General features: G+C 46.5%; 2 protein-coding genes and 1 long non-coding RNA gene across 15 annotated transcripts; 1 reads left to right on the forward strand and 2 right to left on the reverse strand.

The window, feature by feature from the left end:
- Positions 1–2110: 2110 nt before the first annotated feature.
- Positions 2111–7006, reverse strand: LOC120689971. 9 transcript variants are annotated; one of them, XR_005681527.1, is made up of 5 exons: positions 4834–7006; positions 4338–4444; positions 3718–3797; positions 3247–3286; positions 2111–2450 (listed from the first exon to the last, which is right to left on the reverse strand). It is a non-coding gene; the product is annotated as an uncharacterized LOC120689971 (long non-coding RNA). The 9 variants fall into 9 exon arrangements; XR_005681528.1 differs by having other exon boundaries at positions 4335–4397; positions 4834–7005; XR_005681525.1 differs by having other exon boundaries at positions 4335–4444; positions 4834–7005.
- A 638-nt stretch (positions 7007–7644) lies between these two features.
- Positions 7645–14493, forward strand: LOC120689969 (cytochrome b5 domain-containing protein RLF-like). Of its 3 annotated transcripts, XM_039972468.1 has the most exons (6): positions 7645–8244; positions 11281–11353; positions 12208–12556; positions 13566–13700; positions 13812–13862; positions 14157–14493. In XM_039972468.1, exons 2-6 carry the CDS (start codon positions 11315–11317, stop codon positions 14231–14233), a joined length of 651 nt encoding a protein of 216 aa, XP_039828402.1. In that variant the 5' UTR covers positions 7645–8244; positions 11281–11314; the 3' UTR covers positions 14234–14493. The 3 variants fall into 3 exon arrangements, with proteins under 3 accessions (XP_039828402.1, XP_039828404.1, XP_039828401.1); XM_039972470.1 differs by having other exon boundaries at positions 8146–8244; positions 13812–14413; XM_039972467.1 differs by lacking the exon at positions 7645–8244 and adding an exon at positions 9573–9625 and having other exon boundaries at positions 13812–14413.
- Positions 8832–22918, reverse strand: LOC120689970 (CASP-like protein 5C1). Of its 3 annotated transcripts, none has more exons than XM_039972472.1 (4): positions 22489–22918; positions 22248–22380; positions 21949–22124; positions 8832–9110 (listed from the first exon to the last, which is right to left on the reverse strand). In XM_039972472.1, exons 1-4 carry the CDS (start codon positions 22635–22637, stop codon positions 9098–9100), a joined length of 471 nt encoding a protein of 156 aa, XP_039828406.1. In that variant the 5' UTR covers positions 22638–22918; the 3' UTR covers positions 8832–9097. The 3 variants fall into 3 exon arrangements, with proteins under 3 accessions (XP_039828406.1, XP_039828407.1, XP_039828405.1); XM_039972473.1 differs by having other exon boundaries at positions 8839–14719; XM_039972471.1 differs by lacking the exon at positions 8832–9110 and having other exon boundaries at positions 21711–22124; positions 22489–22916.
- Positions 22919–23383: the final 465 nt, after the last annotated feature.

The raw sequence follows: 23383 nt of genomic DNA on the forward strand, positions 1-23383 counted from the left end.
GGAGGAGAAGTGGGCCAGGTTTGAGGATTTGGCAACCAATCTGATGCTGTTCCATACTTCATCCTTGGGTGAATTCCGGCTTCCATCTCGCATCTATAAGCTCTCTTTTTTTTTTGGACCGGTGGATTCGCCGTGGCATCGAGTACTGCCCTTCTGTGCTCTAAGCTCTTCCAACCCAAAGCTTTTTTTGCCAGGAGCAAAGAGGTAATTCCCCCAACCCAAAGCTCTTCCGTCTCTCTCTCTCTCTCTCTCTCTCTCTCTCTCTCTCTCTCTCTCTCTCTCTCTCTCTCTCTCTCTCTCTTAAAGGAGCTTTTCCGTCTCCAAATCAATGAACACAAAAGGTTTCCGATAGTACGAGTGTAGAACAAACACGATTCCAGTTCCGACTCGAGTACATGCAGTGTCCGATCCGGTCGAGTTCCGGCCGGCATTGAGCCTTCATAAGCAAAGTCATGGTGAACAGATAGATGTGCAGGTAGTTCTCGTTCTCGAACCTTGATCGATCGTCCGGCATCCATGGGGTCCCCGAGGTCCCCGCTGCTGACGCGAGTCACGTTCTCAGCTCCCGCCAGCGATGGTGGCACTCTGCCGGCGACCCGCAGCCCCCGGGCGGTGCCCCTCCTCGTCGTGGCGGTCTACGACGCCGCCGACCTCTCCCACGCCGACGTCAGGCTCGTGGACGTGTCCTCCGGCGTCGTCGTCGCGCGGCTGGGCGGGCTGAGCAGTGGCGGCCACTTGGGCGCGGCCGGCGGCCTGGTCTGCCTCGTCAGCGCCAAGGCCACCGTCCGCGTGATCGACCCGGCCACCGGCGCCGCGACCAACGTCGTCGGCGCCGCCGCACCAGGGGACACCGCGCCAGCGCACAACGGGCGGCGGGCCCGCCCGCCGTTGCACGTGTTCGGGCACGTCCCGGCGACGGGGGAGTACAAGGTGCTCCGCATCTCCGCCGCCGCCGCCGCAGCGCCCGGCCAGTCCCAGTCCCAGTCGTGCGAGATCCTCACCATCGGCGACCGGGAACCGCAGCGCTGGCGGCCGGCGCAGGGCCCCCCGGCGCCCGTCGCGGCAGCGGCCTACCGGAGCAAGGCGGTCTCGCGGGGCGTCGCGCACTTCCTGCTGCTGCCGCCGCCGCCCCACCACGGGGCCACCGAGTGCGACGCCGTGGCCTCGTTCGACCTCGGCGCGGAGGCGTGGCGGCCGTGCCTCCTCCGCGGCCCGCTCTCCTCCTCCGGCCGCGCCGGCGACGCCTTCCGCGCGCACCTGAGCCTGGCGGAGCTCGACGGCTTCCTGGCCGCGGCGCACCACGACTACCGCGGCGGCTGCGTCGACGTGTGGCAGCTGACGGACCTAGAGCAGGGGGCGTGGAGCAGGACGCACTCCGTGCGCCTCGCGTCGGTGCTGCGCGGCTGGGGCGGAGCGCCGCCGGACGAGCCCGGGCGGCGGGGCCGGCTGGTTGCCGGCGGACGGGAGTGGCTGGCGCAGCCGTTGGCGGTGCTGGACGACGGGAGGGTGGCGCTGTGGGTGGAAGGGACGGGCTCGCTGCGGGTGTACGATCCGAAGACGGGCGCGTGCACGGAGGTGGCGGACATGGGGAGGTTTTCTAGTCTCATTGGCTTGTCTACGGCCGCCATCGAGTAACAATGGCCATGGCCCATGGGCTAGTAGTAAGGCTTGTGATCTAAGTTTTATTAGCTTTTGTTTGGAATTCTCTACATTTCACTATGAGCTAGATATGACTTATGCTCCCGTCTATTGTAACTACGAAAGTTCGACTTGTTTGCTCGATGAAAAATATTAAATCCATTTGATGCATTTAGGGTTTGTTTGGATGCTGCTGCTAGCTCTAGCCCTGCCAAGACATTGGCGGCCGATTTGGCCGCCCGTGTTCGGTTGTGCGTGGGCGTGCTTTTTCACATCTCCGCCATTCAATTATATTAAGGACTCGGCTAACGCACAGCCGGCCGTAATTTAGGCCGGCCGTACGGCCTTTCTATTTTTAGAAAAAGTCAAAACACGTAGGGTCATCTTTCCGATTTTGGTAAAAAAGCTTGCAGTTTAGAAATAAAAAGCTAGCACCACCGTTCAAAGCTAATATTCTCACCAAGAACTACACTTGTACCACCAATCCTCCTAATTTCCTTGCTTCTGGATGCTTCAACAAGTACAATAAAAAAGTAATTTTTGGGATCTCATAAGCAAAGGTTTGAAAACCGGTAAGCAAATCAGAATATATACAAAGGCATTTTTGCCTATCTAAATTCTAGACATTATTAAAATTGCAAAACTACCAGCATACATGCTGTGATTGCCTCCAGTGTAGTGCTGATCAGACAGAATATTGGAGCTACTACAACTACTACCAAGCTGTGCATGAATCAAATTGGGATTGAGCTGCAACTAAATTTCTTGCCGATGACGATCTTACGAACTCTCAAGCCACCGCGAACACCAAGCTGTGAGGGAAAAAAACTGTGTTTTGCTATGGATAGAATGTTGAAAACTCAATAAGGGATATAACGAAAAATACAATAGTACAAGCCTTACAGCCTAAGAGCATGTTATAGTGATGATTCACTATGGAAAACTTGCATGCATAAAAATTATCAGGTTTCAGATCCTAAACACTGTTTTATGTCACCAAAAAGAGAATTGGAAACATGAAAAGAATAGCGAGTGCAGTTAGTATTAGGAGTAAACATCAGCAAGGCACCCTGGCAATAGAGATTGTTAGTTCTATATAAATGCTTATAAGTTCTACCAAAATGCTAGTTGATTTAGCATAAGTTGCATACAATGCTTATGTACTAATCGATAGAAAGCCGAAACATTTCTAAATTGCTTCATGTGAATATTTTAAATGCTAGTCGGATAGTATTAAAATGCCTATTGAAATTTATTAAAATGCTAATAATGAATATACATGCAACCAGTTTCAGGACTGCAAAGATAAAAACTATCTTCCATTCAGAAATGCAGAAATGAACATATCACGTGGCTTCTTCGTATCATAAAATGAAACATCCTCGACCACAAGATATGCTCCTGATACAACTATCAGGACCACCTCCTGATCTTACAGTTAGGATCTCAATGATATGATGTAGACTACACTGATCAACTAGATCAACTACCCCAATGCAGGACTAAAACACAATTATATGATGCCTAGTCAAGCTACAAGAAATCTAGCAACTAGGTATACTGTTCTTTATACTGAAATGAAAAAGGAATGTGATTTGCTTGACAAACCTTTCTGCAATTTCTTAACAGGAGGAGGCAGCCCTTCCCGCTAGCAGCAAAAACAAAATTATTAAAAAAACAAGTATGTGGTTCTACATACACAAAAAATATCCTACCAATTAATAAAGCAACTATAACATCTCTGTTAAAGCACTAGCACGCCCCACAGCCCGCGAACGAAAAGAAGAAACTTATTAGGCTAATATTAGTCTTGCACCACCACCCACCCACACATGAATATATAGTATTCTGTAAAAAAATAGAAAAACAATATCTGAAATGTTTTCTTCATCAGTAAGCTGCCTTTTGCTTGTGCTATAAAAGGACTAACACACTGTCAAAAGCTAAAATTCTGTAGAAGCTACCATTTGATATGCAAAGTGCTATTCCCCAGATAAAAGCTACCCACCACTAGCAAGAGCCACTAGGTATACCATATCATATACTGGAAAAAAGGGTTGGGAGGTCTGCTTGACTCACCTTCAAGCTAGCAGCAAAAGAGTATGTCCTTTCCAGGGCCTCAAATTCACAACCAGCAAATGCTGAAACATACAAAAACACTAAGGTGGATTGGAAGGGGGTAAAAATCTAAAGTAAATGCAGTAAAATGTTTGAAAAAACAACTGATCTGCCTGTTGAATAGTACATTATTGCCTGATGATTCACATTTAGTTGCTTTTGATACATGAAAAAAATTCTCTCATGTTACTGCTGTCTAATTAGATTTGTGACTTGCTGCATGGTTGTGCAGCGAATACAGAACATAAAAAATGGATTTAAACAAGCTGCCACCAGAACTTGATTATGATTTCCTAAATAAGTTAGATGCAAATCCACCCTATTGCACTCAGACAGTAGTTGGAAAGGGAGAAGTACATGATATTGAGCACATTCCAAATCAAGAGCTAGCTACAGTTTTCAATGATGTAGATTCTGTTCGCAAATAATTTAGCTACTGTTGGTAACAATCTAGCTGACTTAATGAGATTGTCTAATGACTTAATGAGATGCATGAATTTGGCTCACCTAAAAAGAATTATTGCCTAACTAAGAACCACATAATAGTATTGTAGTAAAAAAGTGGAGAAAAAACATACTACATTGGATGATATCGCATCATGACTTGTTGTGCTTCTGTGCTCTTGGCATAGTAATTGGTGCTAGCAAATGAAAAAGTTAGTGATGGTGGGGGAGCCAATGTAACCTTCTGCAGAAAAAATACCAATTGTAACTCATACAATTGCCTATCTAGAATAATATTATTGCCTACTCTCTACCTATATTATTGCCAAAGTAAAGAACCAGATATGCTTATATCATAAAAAATATAGGATCTAGCAAAAATGTTAAATATGTGTACTTGTTGTAGATAAGAATCATATAATGATGGAGATCACACTTTATTATATCAAGTTCTGCTATTGACTAAGAATAGCACAAAACACTAGAATCTCATTTGCTAAATTAGGAAATGTAAATTATTGCTTATCGAAAGCTACAAAAATGCTATAAGGAATAATTATAATTGCTAGTGAAAATAAAGTAACATCCTGTTTTGAACATACAAAATGAAATATCATTGTTTGCAGCACATACCACATTGGATGATGGAGCACATCCATGCTGCCACTTCTGTCCGAGATGCATTGTATCAAATCTCTAAAAAAACTAAAGTGAAAATTACCACCCAGATAAATTAACTAAGACACATTGGTCTAAAGTTTCTAATAAACCAGGTGAGTTAATCAGTGCTAAAGAATGCCTATTGCCATGCATATAAATATGGGCTATTCGATGAACAGTCTCTGCATAATAAGTTGAACAAAAGGATACTGCATGTAAATATTTTGGTGGCCTCAACCCATCGGCAACTCATCAGGGGCGACGGAGGAGGGGGCACGTGGCTCCAGTACTAAGGATATCAGGAGATAATAGGATCAAAATAATCCTTGTGACTGAAAATGGGAAAGATAACCTAATTTATATGCAGATGTTGCTCATGACACAATGTTTGGCAGAATCATCTAAATAAAACAATCAACAAATTTCAATGTGTTCACAAAATTAGTGCCTTAATAGCATGGAAAATCAACATTAAGCAAGTAGATCAAAATTCAAACTAATACAACATTTAGAGAAACAACACGAGCAGAATACAGAAACAATGCTACCAGCCCCCCCCCCCCCAAATAGCTACAAATCGAACGGAATCAAAACCTAGGTGACTAGTGTATAGGACCAACCAAGCACCTAACCATGAGAATTAGACACACAATCTAGGCATCTACACCAGAAACGCATAATTGAACAGGATGCGTCAAAAAATAGAGCTAGCCACGGACGCAAATTCAATGACCCGATGCGAATTCAATGCCCCGCACGCATGCGTGTGCCTAGGAACCCGAAGGGGAAGGAGAAGACGATCTAGAAACTCACATCCATACCTTGTGTGTGAACTAGCAGAGCTAGGGTTTGGGGTGGCCGACCTGAAGCGACGCAATGGTGTGACACAACTTATCTTCGCCACTAGATCTGGGCTCCCGGGAGCGAGAGGAGCAGCGGCACACGAAGGAGACGAAGGCTACGAGGCAGCGGCGTAGGTTGTGCTTGGAACGAGAAGCGCCGACGGCAAAATCCGCCTCCGACCCCCTCGACCTCGAGCCCTCCTTGCCTCCGTTTTGGCTTGTTGAGGAAGATCCGAAGATGAGGACACGCTCCTCCGCATTCGCTGCCGCAGGGGCTCCACCGCGCTCGCCAAAACAGGGAGCACCGCGCTTTCAATCGCTCGCATGCTACCTGGGACGAGATCCTCCATATGGAGCTCTTCCTGTCGTCTCGATCCGCTGCCGCAAGCCTCAATCCGCCTCAATCGCTCACGGTGGGTCGTCGTCGGGGTGGAGACATGGAGCCAAGCCGCTTCCTTGCGGCACTGCTCTGGATCAGGAAGAGAGAGGAGCGGAAGGGGAAAAAAATGGGGAACGGAAATGGAGCAGCGCAAAGTAATAGGATGCGAAAGTGGGAGTGGGGAGGCCGAAACCGTACAGATGATTCCTAGGTGGAGCCGGCCGTTCCGAATAGCAAAAATACGGCCGGTTGCCATTAAGTCATTACCTTATATTAAACCCAAAAATAAAGACTTCCTCACTTCATTATATCAGGCGAACAAACAAAAATGGATTTTGATCCTCTTAAAACCCACCTATGCTGTAGGTTACAAAAGCTCTTGGCCACAATGCCTCGTTTGTTGGCCATGCTTTGCCAAACTTGTCCCATATATACGAATTCAAAAAATTTACCCCTCCCCCAAAACCCAAATGCTACTCGTCGTGGCCCTCAACTTCTCTAAAAACATTCACGCCCTTCTAATAATCCACCCTAAAACACGCCTATACGTTTGCAGTGGGACATATCTCAAACACCTACACGAAAAAAAACAAAATAACTCAAGTAGGTAATACGAATTTGGATGCGTTGAGGTCAACAATATTCGCACGAGTAGATACCACGATTCGTTGCGTGCTCTCAGTTGATGCATGCTATATTGATAACATTCTTAACAATGGAGGGTAACAATAAAAGACGCTAGTTAACCGTAGGGTCACACGGTGATAATCGGCCATTGAACATTCAGAGTTCGAAAATGGATTTGGATTGTTATGCTTTCTAAACCTCATGTACCTTCTTGCTCACTAGCTAGTGGCCTAGTGCTACACTACCACCAGTCACCCTGCTAATGGGCTGAAATCCAAATTGTACCCACCTCAATCCATGGACCATGGAATCGAATCATGCACCATGCATGATTCGATTCCATGGTCCACCACCTTCTGCTTTGAGGCATGGTGAACTCAAAAGTCAAAACATACATATACAAGCCAATTATGAAATATATACGCACTGCAGGGACTTGCCACCGAGACCTCGCCGCCCGCCCACTGCAGGAGCACACCCTGCCGCTGCAGTTCATGTCGCAGGAATCCAGGTCCGCGCGGGGATGTGCATCACAGGTTCAGCCGGCCGCCGGCGCCCGAGAACTCCGGCAGGAGGCAGCTTTAGCCACCGGCGCAAGGGGGCGGCGCCCCTATTCCACGGCGCAAGAAGGGGCAGACCGAGAGGGACACAAGAACGCGAGGAGAGGAGCAGGTCTGGATCGATCCTTTCGATTGTATTGAGTTGGGTTCAAGGGCAAAACGGGAAGTTTGGGTGCTCAGTAAAAGGAAAATAAAAAGAAAATTGAGAAATCGAGAAAGTGAGCCGAAATTTTTTATTTTGAGAGAATTCGCGTATTTAGTGTTAAATTGTGTTAAATTATGAAAGAATCACAAATTTAATGTCAAAATATTAATGTCAAAACGCGTGAGACGGATGTCAAATTTCGAAATTTCTCCGCCCACCCACCCCCACCGGGGGACGGTTACTCCTCACGCGCGCGCGCCGCCGACCCCCGCCCCCGCGCCCCTCCTCCGTCGCCCCGCGCTCGGCGCCGCCGCTCTCGCCCTGGGCCCGCGCTCCTCCGGCCCTCGCGCCTTTCTCTGCCGGCCGGCGCTCCGCCAACTCGGGGCCGCCGACCCGCGCCCCTCCGCCGCCGCCCCGCACTCGGCACCGCCGCTCTCGCCCCGCGCTCTCCCCGGCCCGCGCTCCTCCAGCCCCCGCGCCGCCGAGCCGCGCGCCCCTCCTTCCCCGTCGCCACCGCCTCGCCGCTGCTTCGTCGCCGCCCAGGGAGCTCCCCCCGCAGGTGGATCCGGATCCGTGGCTACCGCCTCGCCGCCGCCCAGGGCGCTCCACCCGTCGTGCGTCTGCCAGCAGTTGGTGGGTCGGTCGTCCACATCACCCCCACCCTCCGTTCTCCTCCCCTGAAACGAAATCTCTGGTGCCTCAGCCATCGCGGCAGGCCAGCAGCCTGGGCGTGGTGGCCCTTCGCCGCGGCTCCAGGGGCGACGTCATCCCGGCTCTCCCACGCAGTGGCGGCGTGCGTCTCCTGCTGTGCCCCTGCCGCCCGCATCCAGAGTACGAACCCTTCTCCTCCTTCCCTCCCTTCCGCATGATTTGGCGGCTCGATCTGTGCGAGCTGCTGGGTAGTGTTTAGTATGCTCGATTCGCCAGTATGTATCATACTATCATAAGATTCCCCAACAATTTCGTGGCTTGTGTTTGGATTTCTGGTAGTAGAACCGAACCTGAGGGAAGAAACCACTTCACTCAGGATTGGATTGCACAGGAATTCCGATCGGGTGACCTGGTACGCAGGCTAGGCTGTTTTATATCTTTGCTGATCCACGTCTCTAACAATCGTTGGCTGCACAGTAAGATAGATTCAGTCTAACAATCCATGTTTCTGGTTGGGTCCTGCTTGGCCTGTACTTCTTCAGTGCGATCAATTTCATGTCCAAAAAGGATTCGAGGGTTCCCTCATGCCGCATGGTATAGCTTAACACTTTTAATTTATTTTGTCAGGTCATAAGAAATGGCATATGTTGATGTTAGTATAACTATGAAAACATGGCTGTGTTTTCCTTTATATTGGCACAGTTGCTTTCCACGTTCATTTGGGGTTTTTGCTGGACATTGTTGTGTTGCAACTGGAAAAGCCCAAATACAAAATAAAAGAAACTTAGTTCATTTACAGAGTGCTAACAATAGCAGAATACCAAATTTGATAGTACAACAGAGATCATTGTGATTCAAGAATAGGACTTGACTTCAACAAGAGTTCTGCTTACATATAACTTTTGAATCGTTACATAGACAAAAGTTGCAAAACTCTACAGCTTCATTGAACCAAAGTCCAAAAAAACTCGACCACAGGAGGTGACGTCCCCTTGGTTTGTCTTAGAGGCGAGTACCTAACCCTTTTAGGAAGCTACTCACACAACCTGCGAGCGCACAGGTTGAGCCCAGGTCAGCAGCCTCTCAACTGGAGGCTCTAGCCATCACTTGCAAACATTGTCAAATACTTTATGTTCCAAAAAGATGAGCGCTCAAATAATGCTACTGAACAGTTATATGATGGTCCCTAAGAAAGTATATGCCTATATTCACAGAAATGTGTATAAAACAAAGTTGATGGCTGCTGCCATACCGAACAAGTAGGATGTGTTCAGCCCAACATTTCTATGTTGCAATATTTGTGTGCTTAGTGGTAACCACTATTTTTAAGTGGAGCAGGAAAGCAAGTACTGGCAATGTGCTTATATTATCATATTATATGCTTATTTCGGAAGAGATCTTGCTCCATCCTTGGTTGAAAAATAATGTAGGTTAAGTACCATAAATGGCTAAATTGGCACCGATGGTTGTTGATGTGAGACTTGCTTGCTCTGCACTATTGGAAAACTACAGGATGGCATGGCATGGCATGCCAAGCAGGTTTCCGACAAATTAATTTCAGGTCTGTGTTGGACTGTTGATAGGTTGGCAACTTCGTGTCTACATTTCATTCTTTTATCCATAGATATGACATGCCACATGTAAATATTCTTGTGTTGGTTTTTGATCAGTGACATGCCACGTGTAGATATGACAAAGTAATTTCATATCTGTGTTGGTTTTACTACATGGAGAGGTATTCTGCTGAGCCCGCCTATTGGATAGTAATTATTCATCAGGGTTATTAGTAAATCTGGAAGAAAAGTTTACTAGAGCACATACATTACAACTGGACTATCTTAGCCTTGCAGTTTGTTATTTACTTATTTTAAAGCTTTAACTCAAACTGTATCTGAACTGATAGTATCATAGCCACCTTTATGAATTAAAGAAGGAAAATTTGTACCTGAACATTACCCTTTGATTTGACGCAGTAACTGTACTAGATTTTTTTCTTGCTTGACTATCGTAGCCTGCCACTTGAGAAGGTTTTGTATACTTTAAACTGATAGTATTAACTCGAAGTATCCGGTTGCATACTTTAATGCAAAACTTCTAACCTGTCCAATATAGTCATGAAGCATGCTCCTGCTTTGAATCCATTCTGGGACAATGCCTCTTATGTTCAATATGGGTTATAAAGCTCCAGTTATGTTTTCCTCAAAAAGAAACAAGTGTTTCTGTCCTTGATCCAATTCATGTTCTTTGCACTTGCCTTTTTATTTTGGCTCGTCGCCGTGCATCGCCATGCAATTGGAAAATTAGTAAAGAGTAGTCCAATTACTAATGCCTGAAGCTAACAAAGTTATAGTCGTAAAGGGATTAATGCACTGCAAGTTGTCATCTAGATCATAGACAGAGTGAAGGAACAAATTGTAGTATTGTACCATGTGTGCTTTATGTAAACTGTAACAAGTTATGTGAATGCAAGTGACCAAACCAAGCAAGTCCATAATAGAGTACTATTGTATCCATACAGCAACCTAGCATGACAAGCATGCTGCTTAATTGATGTACAAGCCTTTCTGAGAATAGTTGCTGACAAGAAAGCTGTCAAGGCTCTCAATAAATTATGCGGTCTACATTCTGTCAATTAAGTGGTCTCTTGCAGCAATCAAATTTTTTGCTCTAATTACTCTTGCAGCACTTGAATTTTTGGCTCTAAATGAAGCAGCATGTTTAACAATTTTGGATTGATATGCCCAAATGGCTCCTCTACTGGTCAGATCATTCTCCTTTAGCCTACCATCGGTACCACTGTACCAGTGATGGCATTGCTGTTGAGCTGACAAGTTCAACAAGTTGTGTTAGACCTTTCCTTTCATCATATTTTAGCTCACTTTCAATCTTTAATTGTTCTTTCACCGTTCTGTTTTTCTTCAATCATAAGAGAAGCCTGAGATACAAAAAAAAAACATTTTTCTTGATTTTCTGGGGCTTCTTGCTGCCTTAGCCATTTCCTCAAGATGCTCTTGCACAGCATGACCATTTTTTCTGTAGCAGTTTCTCTTTCTTCCCAGACCATTATGTTATTTGTTGGCAGATTTGCATCTTTTTACACTTGAATTTTAGCTCCCGTAGCAACGCACGGGCATTTTACTAGTCCCTCCTGAATTTCGATGGGGTTTCTGAAATCATCTAGTATTTTACACATCCTGCCTTATGAACATGAACCAGGGTATATTTGGAGTGTTGTTCGCAAGGCTCTGAGATGGCTGATGGCGATTCATCTGACTTCACCTTCTGCAGGGTAAGTGTGGTGATCGTTTGTGTCATGCTTTTATTGTTTGTTGTTCTAGTGCTTTGTACCATTACATTACTTTATCAGCTTTTTTCCTGCTCCCAAAAGTTTTCCGCTGAAAGCTGAACTGCATACTTTTGTGGGGGTTGATAAAGAGTTTTGTAAACATGAAAACAGCACTTAGTTGTTACCATACCATAGATAATATGTCCGTGTATTTGTTTCCACGCAAAAATTGATAACCATAAGGCTTAAATCGTGTGGCTTGTTGTGATAATCCGCAATAAGCATGGAATCAAGGATTTGGTTTCGCCAATATATGTTCATTTCTGAAACCAGTACAAGTGCATAGGTTACATTTCTGAATACTGTCTGAATAAGTCAAGCAGAGGAAATAAGAAACAGGATGGGCGAGGGGCTCTGATTGTTTTTTTCTTCTCTTTGCTGTATATATGGAAATGCATGCCTTGATGCTATTATCATGAAGTCATGATGCATACATCAAAACAGTTGCTCTTAATTGTTCTTGTCTCAGTTGCTGATGTTGTTGGATTGGTTAATTAGCTACTTAGCTAGTGTATCTTCATGGGCACTCACTCCATTACCCTTTTTTAGTTAGTAGTTGGATATCGCTGAAGTATAGAAGAAGCATATTATGCACTATTTATTGTCTTCACTTTCGCTGATTACACTTAATTGCATGATGACTTGTCAATTTGTTATCTTACTGGTCTAAACCTCTTGTATTGAATATGACTTTGTCCCTTGACCCGTTAAGTTGCTAAGAGCATCAATGGTAAATTTTCTTGCTTCTGGTTTACTTTCTGATATGGCGTCAAAAGTTTTGTGTTACATCTTTTCAGGTTAGTTCTGAAGAAAATGACGGACAGTTAGGATCTCCTAAAGCCATTCCTGTGGCAAGTATGTTGCTCGAGGATGTTCATGGTGATAGTGCAAAAACTGCAAAGAAAGATGGCTTGAAAGCCAATGACTCAGATAAAGATAGGTCTGGTAACAGTGCTAGTGTATCAATACAAGACAGCAACATGAAAGAACCAATTACACAAACAAGTGGTGGAGCAGAATCAAATGTGTCGTCACAGGCAAAACCTTCATCGAAGAAACCTGCAGTACGGAAAAAGGTTCCTTTCGAGAAGGGCTATAGCCAAATGGATTGGCTAAAGCTGACACGAACACATCCTGATCTAGCTGGTAAGTTGTTACAGACTTTAGTGGGTGCTGTGTGATGATCTTTGGTACTTGGATTTATCTGGTTACTATACAGTGGCTTGATCCTGCTGCATAATTGATCCCTCTCAAAGGACCTAGTTATGACAGTGAAGCGGTCATAACTATACTAGTTGAAAACTTCTGCATTCTGTAGCAATTTAAGTTACCGTGCCATGTTTTTCTGGTGTGTATTTTTGTCTGAGATAAAGGTTCTGTATTTTGCGCTGACTTATTAGGTCCTCAGAGGGTTCCATCAGTAATAAAAAAATATTGCCAGCTTTAGAAACTCAATGCTTACCTTGCTGAATAGTTCAAATTAAAGTTGAGAACCTTTAACTTTTTAATATTTATATTAGCCATTTTCCTTCGAAGAAATTAGCTTTTTTTAATTTAACACTTTGTTTACTGTAGCTTTTATGCCTTGTAACACTTTGCATCAGTCCTAAAACTATTTATAATTTGGGTGGCTGATGGCTCTTCTGAATACTAGCTCCATATCACCATATTTATGCTTCCATTAATGTTTCAGTTTTGTAGCACGATAAGTCAACCAGGTTCATAAGGGATGAGGTTGTTTTGCTTGAGGGCACGATGATATGTTTCTTAATGATAATGCCTTTAGCTACAAATTAATAGGATTTGTTTCCTTCTTTAATTTTACGTGGTCATAATAAGACTTACATGTCTTGATGATTTTTCTGATACAAGTTGGCTGTTGAGTACTTATGTAAAGATCAGAAGTGCCTTCATGATAGGCAGCGGGACAATGCTTACTCCATGATGCAAAACCTTTTAAAGATTAGCTTGACACGTTTTGAAATCTTGTAAACTTCTGTATTTCAGTCTGAGATTGACTAGAACTGTGTGCTTACACTGAATTTTGAGTTCATGTTTTCTCATCTTTCCTTACCTGCTTAATGTGCATTTTTGCCCCTCAATTGATCGTACGGATAATTGATGTAACAAAAATATGCTTTTCTTTCTTTTATAGGGCTCAAGGGGCAGTCAAATCGAAGGTTAATTTCTTTGGAAGAAGTTAAGCAGCATAAAACTGGAGATTGCATTTGGACAGTTCTCAAAGGCCGTGTTTATAATATCGCTCCATACATGAAATTTCATCCTGGAGGTAATCTTAGTTCATGCATTGTTATTCTGTTGAGTTTCAGAACTGCTGCTTCCACTTTAAAGTGTCGTATCATGATAAATATCTTGCATTATATTTTGCATTTGTTTGCAGGAGTTGATATGCTTATGAAAGCTGCTGGAAAGGACTGCACTGCTTTGTTCAGTATCCTTCTATTATTGTTTTTTTGCATTGTTGCTGAAAATATCTTGTTGCTTGTTGTGGACTCACACTGCAACACAATTCTTCTCATGCAAATTGGTGTGTTACCAAAAGGCATGGAATAGAAATGACACATTATGTGGTGTCACATGATCACTATGACGCTTTTGCAGCCTTATCTCGTCAATCTCATGGTGATTGACCTGCTGATGATTCTGATCGTTAGTTGTCTCATTATTGTGATTGTTGATTGTGCAGTGGTTTATAATTCTTGATGACTCCTTGACTTTGCTATAGATAAATACCATGCTTGGGTAAATGCAGAGTTCCTTTTGGAGAAGTGCCTTGTCGGGTTCCTTGATCCCAACGAGTAGATCTCAAGGTTCAAGCCAATGTGGCATTTTATCACTTTTGCACTACTGGACTATTTGTATAAGCACACTAGTAGATGAATTAAAGAATGTAACTGTTCTATTGTATCACAATGAGAAAACAATAATTCATTTCGTCCTAAAAAGAAAGAGAGAAATAAGCTTAGTGTCTGTTCGTCCTTATAGATGTGAGAAAATCCAGGGATATACTGGTATGCCAATGAGATGCGAAGTAAATTGCAATAAACAGTCAAAATGAAGCCAAGCCCTTGCTCCTGCAGAATTTAAGTTATTGTGGTTGCATGATCATGTCTATAAACAGTGGTGGAGGGCCTAGTGTGGCGAGGTATGGCGCTTGCCATATCTCGGCGCGCCGCATGCCCTCGCCGTCGCCGGCCTCGGTAGCCGCCAGGTCCGCCAGGAGCGTCCCCCGCCTGCGCGCCGCATCCCCTCGCCACACCTAAATTTTTTGGCGTCCTCCGCCACTGTCTATAAACAAAACAAGTGGTTTCCATATGCTTGTGTTAGAACCTTTTATTAGCAGTATAATATGCATATGGAATTTTCAAATTCATGTTTCTCACCTGGAAGTTCAATTTGTCAAAGAGTGCTCATGATTCTTCTGATTTTTATTACTCTGTCTGATTGGTTTATGTTTTTCTTGATTTTTTCTTTGTATATATTTTAAAAATTAGTCTACAACTTTTAATGGTCAAACTATATTGATCGGACATCATTGAAAGGAGATTTGCATTGGCACAAAAGTGGGGAACAATTTGGATGGTAGAAGGGGACTGCAATGAGCCGGAAAAGAAAGGTTTCAAAAAGCGTCTTCCTTCGCCTGTATTTTTTTTCTGAAAGTGACTTTCTTAACATTGGAAGTTCCTAAAAAAGTGGGCTGAAGCTTGGGTGTCTCCTTTTGGTGTCCTCTTCCATGTCTCCGCACACGTGTCAATCATCTATTCGTTTCCTTCTAAAGATGGGCCAACAATTATCTCTTCGTCCGCGCCGCGGCCCATAGAATACAGATCCGAGAACCGTCTGTCACCTCTGTCTCCCAGGACTCGTTAGTTTTGAATTAAATAAAGGACAGCAAGAGCTCATCGTCGATGCTCGGCCATAACGTGCGCTCGCGTGCAGCCCACCGTCGATGCTCGGCCATAACGTGCTGTCATGGACGGCGCCACGACAGACTAAGAGCTGTAGGAGAACATATTACCTTGTTGTACGCTTTCGTCTCAGAGAGGCGTATTTTTGTATTGTGGGCCCGAGGCCATTGGCGTGAGGCATATAGGCCGATCGCGTGTAAGGAGAACTCAGATTTTGCTTGTGAGAAAGACAACTCGGAGAGGACAACCGGTCCTCGTTCCGTTCCCCCAAATCTGCCCGTGATCCATGCGCGCTCACGTCCCGGCGATCGCCTGCGGCCAAGGGTGGTGACAGTGGTATCAGATTCAGTCTCCTCGGCACGCTACCGGCAGTTGCTGCGCCGCGAATCGATCCCGTAGTCAGGTACGCTTCTCTGGCGTCTGACTCTGCTCCGCCGATCTTGCTCAGGATTTCGGCATCCACGCCCCGTCGCCGAGTTCCAATCGTCGACGGCCACCGCAAATCGCCGGTTAGCCGCTCCGGCGCCGTCGACCACTCCTGTTTCACTCGCGCCGCTTAGGTCATAGGGGATCATCCGATTTGGAGGATTTCTCTTCCTGTTCTTCAGCGGAATCCTATTCCACAGGTGGAGCTGCAATCCCTGTACTCCGTCGACCTTGATCCGGCAAACGATTCGGGTTGTCGAGTTGATTTCGCCTTGCACATTGCGAGATGTTGTCCTCCCTTAATTCCCAATCACGCTAGATCAGTTTCCGGAGGGATTCAGCCACGGCGCCACCAAAACCATCCGCTCAGACACAATTTGTGCTGGACGTGATGAGTGAAGCAGCTGCAAGGGACGATGATCGATGGGATCGTATGTCAGAGAGCATTGATCTGCTATTCGCGCGGATGGGCAGTTTGGAGCACAACCAGCGCCTTGCAGCGGGTCAGATTGACATCAGTGTGCAGGTGATTGAGCAAGTGTTGAAGGATCAGGCCGCCCTCACCAAGCAGATTGAGGCTACGGGCCAGGCAGTCGCACAGTTGACTTCACACCAGCGGGATGCCCAGCGTTCTCCATTTCGCCCTGATCCAGATTACACTGCACCTCCGTTCAATCGCCGCCCCGCAGGTGACACTGTTAACCATGACCACCGTGGAGGGTTTCAGGGATTTGGGGAGAATTCACGCCACCATCGTCATGCTATTCCGAAGTTGGCTTTCCCTAAATTTGAAGGTGATAACCCGTTGATTTGGAAGGATAAGTGCCTGAATTTCTTTCAATTGTATGAGTTGCCTCAGAGTTTGTGGACAACAACAGCTGCAATGAATATTGATGGCCCTGCTGCTAAGTGGTTGCAGATCTACAAGCTCAGGTATGGATTGGGAGATTGGGAACCGTTTATTTCTGCAGTTGTGGAGCAGTTTGGTTCGCATGACTATAGTTCTGCTATGAATGAACTGTTGGATTTCACACAAACTTCAACACTTGATGAGTACATTTTGGGCTTCACTGACTTACAGTTTCATGTGTCCATGCATAATCCCGGGTTGGATGAGGTGTTTTTTATTTCACAGTTCATCAGAGGCTTGAAAACTGAGATTAGGGATGTGGTGCAGTTTCAGATGCCTGCAACAATGATAAAGGCAACACAACTGGCTAGATTACAGCAACAAGTTCTGGACAGAAACAAAGGCCGTCCTAACAAATCTTTTGTTTCTAACAAATACAATGCTGGTCCCTCAAAGACAGAGTCCAAACCTGCTTTTCAGAAGCCCAATCTGTGGAAAGAAAGGAAAGTGTGGGAATATCGCAAGGCCAATGATCTGTGTTTCTATTGTGGGAAGAAATTTGATCCTACACATGTAGCTATTTGCACCAAAAGGCCCCAGGCACAAGTCAATGCTTTGGCAGTTAATGACTTGGATATACCTATGACTGAAGAGGTGATTCAGCAGTTGCTAGAGGAGGATTCCCTACCTGAACAATTTGGCCAATTGTCCCTTCATGCCATTGCTGGTACTGAGCCAAATGATGCCATTAGACTGCAAGCCAAAGTGAGGAACAAGACTATGTTAATTCTGGTGGACAGTGGGAGTTCTCACAGCTTTGTGAATTCTGATTTCCTCACTCAAGTCAACATTGTTCCAATACCAACAAATCCCCTACAAGTTCAGACAGCAAATGGTCATACTATGGTTACTGACCAATGGGTACCTGATTTTATTTGGTGGTGCCAAGGTCACACACTTAAGTCTGACATGAAAGTACTTCAATTGGGGGCTTATGATGCTATTCTAGGCTTTGATTGGTTGCAAGCCCACAGTCCTATGAAGTGTGATTGGCAAAACAGAACCATGGAATTCACTGAATTGGGCAAATCCTTCAAGTTGCAAGGTATTCCTCCACCATCTCTTGGATTACAGAAACTTTCAGCTTCCAAACTAATGAAGCTGTGTGCTGGTAATGTGGTTAGTGTCTTTGCTATTGTGGACATTATGGACACTAATTCTACTCCACCCATACCTGCACCTGTCCAATCTTTGTTACATGAAATGAATTTGATGCAGTTTTTTAAAAACCTGTTAACTTGCCACCTGTTAGGATTTATGATCACACAATCCCTTTAGTGCCCAATGCTCTCCCAGTCAATTCCAAACCCTATAGATACTCACCCTTGCACAAGGATGAAATTGAGAGACATGTTAAAGAACTGTTGTCAGCTGGTTTGATTACTCATAGTACTTCTCCTTTTGCATCACCTGTTTTGCTTGTCCAAAAGAAAGATGGTAGTTGGCGTTTTTGTGTAGACTACAGGAAGCTAAATGCTCTCACCGTGAAGAATAGATTTCCCATACCTATTATTGAGGAGATTTTGGATGAATTAGTGGGCACTAGATACTTTACTAAGCTGGACATGACAGCTGGTTATCATCAAATTCGTATGTGTGCTGAGGATGAATACAAAACTGCTTTCAAAACCCATCATGGGCACTATCATTTCAAGGTGATACCATTTGGGCTAACCAATGCACCAGCCACTTTTCAATGTGTCATGAATGAGGTGTTGCAACCTTTTCTCAGAAAGTTTGTGCTTGTTTTTCTGGATGATATATTGATCTATAGCAAGACTTTGGATGATCATGTCACTCATCTCAGAGCAGTGTTAGAGAAACTCCAAGCCCACCGGTTCTATTTGAAAAGGAGTAAATGTTCTTTTGCTCAGTCACAGATTGATTATTTGGGCCATATTATCTCTAAGCACGATGTGGCAACATATCCTTCCAAAACTCAGGCCATGCAGGATTGGCCAATACCTACTATAGTCACTGAATTGAGGGGTTTTCTGGGCCTCACTAGTTATTATAGACGCTTTGTGAAGAACTATGGCATTATTGCCAAGCCATTGACGCAGTTGCTACGCAAGAAACAATTTATATGGACTACAGAAGCCACATCAGCTTTCAATGCCTTGAAACAAGCCATGGCACAAACACCTGTGCTCCAATTGCCTGATTTCAACCAGCCATTTGTGGTAGAAACAGATGCTTGCTCAACGGGCATTGGTGCTGTCCTAATGCAAGGGGGTCGCCCTATAGCTTATCTGAGTAAGGCCTTGGGACTCAAACATCAACATTTGTCCATTTATGAAAAGGAATTCCTTGCCTTGATAATGGCTGTGGAGAAGTTGAGGTCTTATCTACAGAGACAAGAATTTGTCATTCAGTCTAACCACAAAAGTTTGTCCTATCTTGCTGAACAAAACTTGCAATCTGAGTTGCAAAGGAAAGCAATGACACGATTGATGGGCTTACAGTTCAAAATAGTATACAAGAAAGGCAAGGAGAATGTAGCTGCTGATGCATTATCTCGAGTAGGACACCTCATGGCCATTCAGGCAGTGTCTGCAGTTAAACCTCTATGGTTACAAGAAGTTCTGAATTCCTATGTTACAGATCCAACTGCCCACACCCTCTTGGCTCAGTTAGCTCTGGCCTCACCTGATTCTCAGGGCTATTCCTTAGTAGATGGAGTCATCAGACACCAAGGACATATCTGGATTGGGGACAACTCAGCAATCAGAACTAAAGTTATTTCTGCATTACATGCTAGCCCAATTGGGGGTCACTCGGGCATTCAAGCTACTTACTACAGAGTTAAGCAACTTTTTTAGTGGCGAGGCATGAAACAAGATGTTGAGCAATTTGTTAAGCAATGTACCATTTGTCAGCAAGCAAAACATGAACATACCAACCCAGCTGGACTTCTCCAACCACTACCAATTCCTCAGGGAGCTTGGCTGGACATCTCTATGGATTTCATTGAGGGCTTACCACTATCAGGGGGAGCTAATGTCATTTTGGTAGTAGTGGATCGTTTCACAAAATATGCACACTTTATTGCACTCAAACATCCATTTACTGCTGCTCAAGTCGCCAAATGCTTGCTGGACTCAGTGGTGAAACTTCATGGAGTGCCCAGGACTATAGTCTCTGACCGTGATCGTATTTTCTTGAGTTCAGTATGGCAGGAGTTATTCACTTTGCTGGATACTAAGTTGCTTTATAGTACAGCTTACCACCCGCAGACCGATGGGCAAACCGAAAGAGTTAATTAGTGTTTGGAGATGTATCTACGATGTGCCGTGCACCACATTCCTCACAAATGGAAATCCTGGTTATCCTTGGCTGAATTATGGTATAACACATCTTGGCATTCTTCCCTGGGCTGCTCTCCTTTCAGAGCGTTGTATGGCCATGATCCCAACATGGGTGCTACACCAGTGTTGACAGAAACCAATAACTCTACTGTTAGTGAGATGTTGGAAGAGAGGGCTACCCATACTGCTCTTTTGAAGGAGCAGCTAGCCATTGCCCATACTCGCATGAAACATCAAGCTGATCGCAAGAGAACTGAGCGGGTGCTCCAGGTAGGGGAACCCGTGCTGTTGAAGCTCCAACCGTACGCTCAAGCATCGGTGGTGAATCGACCGTATCCTAAACTTGCTTACAAGTATTTTGGCCCCTTCACAATACTGGAACGCATTGGATCAGTAGCTTATAGACTGGATCTTCCAGCTAACAGCTTGGTTTATCTGGTATTCCACATTTCTCAGCTCAAACCATTCACCCCTGATCATACTCCAGTCTTTGCAAATATTACTAAGCTTGCTTATTTGAGTGCCGTATCCCTGGCACCTGAGAAGATCTTACAAAGGCATTTGGTGAAGAAGGGCAACAAAGCTATTCCACAGGTTCTTCTCAAATGGACTCATCTACCCGAGTCTTCAGCTACTTGGGAGGACTACTACGTCGGCAAGCAACGTTTTCCAGATGCAGTTGCTTGGGGACAAGCAACGTCTGAAGGGGGGGGGGCAATGTCATGGATGGCGCCACGACAGACTAAGAGCTGTAGGAGAACATATTACCTTGTTGTACGCTTTCGTCTCAGAGAGGCGTATTTTTGTATTGTAGGCCCGAGGCCATTGGCGTGAGGCATAGATGCCGATCGCGTGTAAGGAGAACTAGATTTTGCTTATGAGAAAGACAACTCGGAGAGGACAACCGGTCCTCGTTCCGTTCCCCCAAATCTGCCCGTGATCCATGCGCGCTCACGCCCCGGCGATCGCCGGCGGCCAAGGGTGGTGACACGTGCGCTCGCGTGCAGCCCACCGGAGCCGCCGCGTACGCTCTTCCGCGCCACCGCCACCTGCTTGCTCCACGCGGTCGCGTGCCCGCCCCTCGCCGGAGCCGCCGCGTGTGTTCGCCGAAGGTGCCGCGGCTCCGCTGCGCGCGCTCGCCGGCCGCCACCATGCTCGCCCGCGCCACTACTGCGTGTGCTCACTCTGCTGCCCACGCGCTCGCCGGCCACCACCGTGCTTGTCCGCGCCGCCGCTTGCTCCGCGCGCTCTCGTGCAGGCCGCTCGCCGGAGTCGCCGAATGCGTTCGCCGGAGGTGCTGCCGCTCTGCTGCGCGCGCTCGCCGGTTCGCACCGTGCTCATCCGTGTCGCCGTTGCAAGTGCTTGCTCTGCTGGCCGTGCGCGCTCACGCCGCTGGCCCGCTTGATGGCCGCCGCTGGCTGTGCGTTCGATGGCCGTCGCTGGACTAGTGGGGCTCCGTTTGGACACTGCGTTGTCTCGTACGTGCGGGACGGATAGATGACTGACACGTGTGCAGAGACACGGAAGGGGACACCAAAAGGAGACACCCAAGCTTCAGCCTGCGCGCCATGCCTGATGCCGTCGAGGAGGCCGAGTAGGGATGGATGCCCGCCCGCCCTGATAGCAGCCACTCATTTATTTGTGTCCATGACAAAGGGTTCGTTCTTTTGTCATTTTTTTTCGAGTGAACTATTTCATGAACACCAAAATTAATAATGACAAAAGAATTAAAAAATAATTAGCCAGCCTTTTGTCATTTATTTTTTAATGTGCTTGGCATTTCTTTTGTCTATCACCAGTTCACCAGTGCATCAGAAGGCTGGCTAATTGGTCAGACGTTAAGGGTAAACTGAAGTAGCATATGCTCTCCAAATTACATGTACTATTTCAAAAAGAGAGAGAGAGAGAGAGAGACTGGTTGCAGCCTCGAGCTCTTAGCAGAGTTTTCACAGGGAGGCGACGAACCAGAAGTTGAAGATCGCCGAAGCCGCCGTGAGGAACCAGGACAAGAACGCCATCATGGCGGACAGCTGGTACCTCCCGCAGAACCTCGGCGAGCACTGGGATCCGTGGAACTGGAGGAGGAGGTCGATCACCGCGGCGCTCGAGCAGGCGGCTGCGAACGACAGGATCGACAGGACCTGCAGAGATTTGCAGCCGAAATGCTGGTTCTCAGTTCTTACTGATACGCTCGCCAATACGCACGCAGTGAGCTTTTCGCACGGAGGAAAATGGAACGGGTAACGAGATCATCGTGGACGCACCCAGTCTCCCACCACGACGATGACCATGACGCCCGGCACGCGGAGAGGGCATCCCACCAAGACGGAGTACACGTCGATCATGGCCAGCGTGCAGCTCCAGGGGATGACCAGGCCCATGATCGTGATCAGGAAGCTGTCAGTTGTTTCAGACAAGAATTTTAGCATAAAACATGGGTGCATGAATTCTGTGGGAGTAGCAGAGAAGAAAGCAAGCAGAAATTAAAGAGAGGGCAGCACGCACCAGAAGGCGGTGTAGCTGAAGAACTCGACGCCGACAGACATGAACAGCAGGGACGCCGACGAGAAGACTGCCTGCCCGACGCGGAGGCCGAGGCTGCCGGCGCTGCCGGCGGCGCCCGCGCCCGCCACCGACCCGTCTCCGTTCTCCATCCCCTGACGGCAAGGCCCCCACGCCGCCAGCTCATCCCATCACCATACGCGCTCGCGACCCTCCCCTCTCTCCCCAACTCTGGCGCCAACGGTTTGTCTGTCGTTGCTGTCCTGCGGAACGAAGGAATTGGCTGGAATCCGGCGGGGGAAAAAAGCAGGGGACACGATGAAAAGGCCGGGGCTTTGCGATGGATGGGTACGGGGAGAGATACGGCGTGGCGGCACCGCCACCTGCAGAGGGAGTTGATTCCCCCGCGGCGTCCTCTTCTTCCTCGGCCTTTTCTTCACCGTCATGGATGCTGCCTTTTGACCTCTCTCGTCTCTGACTCATCAGCCATCCGCCGTTGCTTTCTCAGCTGTCAAGTTAAAATGGTGCAAGTATAACCCGCTGCAACACGCCGATCACGACCGGTTGAGAAGACGTGGCAGCTCGAGCTAGACACGTAACGGCAGAAGCATTCGTCAGGCGACGGGCGGTGTCCAGCGATTGCAACGGGTGAACGTCGGGTCGTCCTACAGGCACCGAAGCTGCGCGAGAAATTGGCGAGTTTAAATTTTGAAATCCTGGTACAACTGCGTGCGTTCGGCTGAAGACGAATCTTCTGACAAGAACATTGCATCTCGTCCTCTGTTGCAAGTGGACTGGAAAGCAAGGGGATAGCAGCCGGGCGAGGAGGAATGCGCCGGCCACCTTGTGTGGCCCGGCGGCGACGAGCCAGGGGCAGGTAAAGGCTGAAGCAACGGAC

Source organism: Panicum virgatum, chromosome 9N (genome assembly GCF_016808335.1).
Source record: "Panicum virgatum strain AP13 chromosome 9N, P.virgatum_v5, whole genome shotgun sequence".
Lineage (NCBI taxonomy): Eukaryota > Viridiplantae > Streptophyta > Magnoliopsida > Poales > Poaceae > Panicum > Panicum virgatum.

Bases quoted from the DNA above. Each gene is read 5' to 3' on its own strand.
- LOC120689969 (XM_039972467.1), top strand. From the start codon at position 9,588: ATGGCATGCCAAGCAGGTTTCCGACAAATTAATTTCAG. The intron at 9,626-11,280 runs GTCTGTGTTGGA...AACATGAACCAG, and splicing joins TTCCGACAAATTAATTTCAG to GGTATATTTGGAGTGTTGTT. The intron at 13,701-13,811 runs GTAATCTTAGTT...ATTTGTTTGCAG, and splicing joins CATGAAATTTCATCCTGGAG to GAGTTGATATGCTTATGAAA.
- LOC120689970 (XM_039972471.1), bottom strand. From the start codon at position 22,637: ATGGAGAACGGAGACGGGTCGGTGGCGGGCGCGGGCGCCGCCGGCAGC. The intron at 22,381-22,488 runs GTGCGTGCTGCC...AACAACTGACAG, and splicing joins TTCAGCTACACCGCCTTCTG to CTTCCTGATCACGATCATGG. The intron at 22,125-22,247 runs GTGCGTCCACGA...AAATCTCTGCAG, and splicing joins TCGTCGTGGTGGGAGACTGG to GTCCTGTCGATCCTGTCGTT.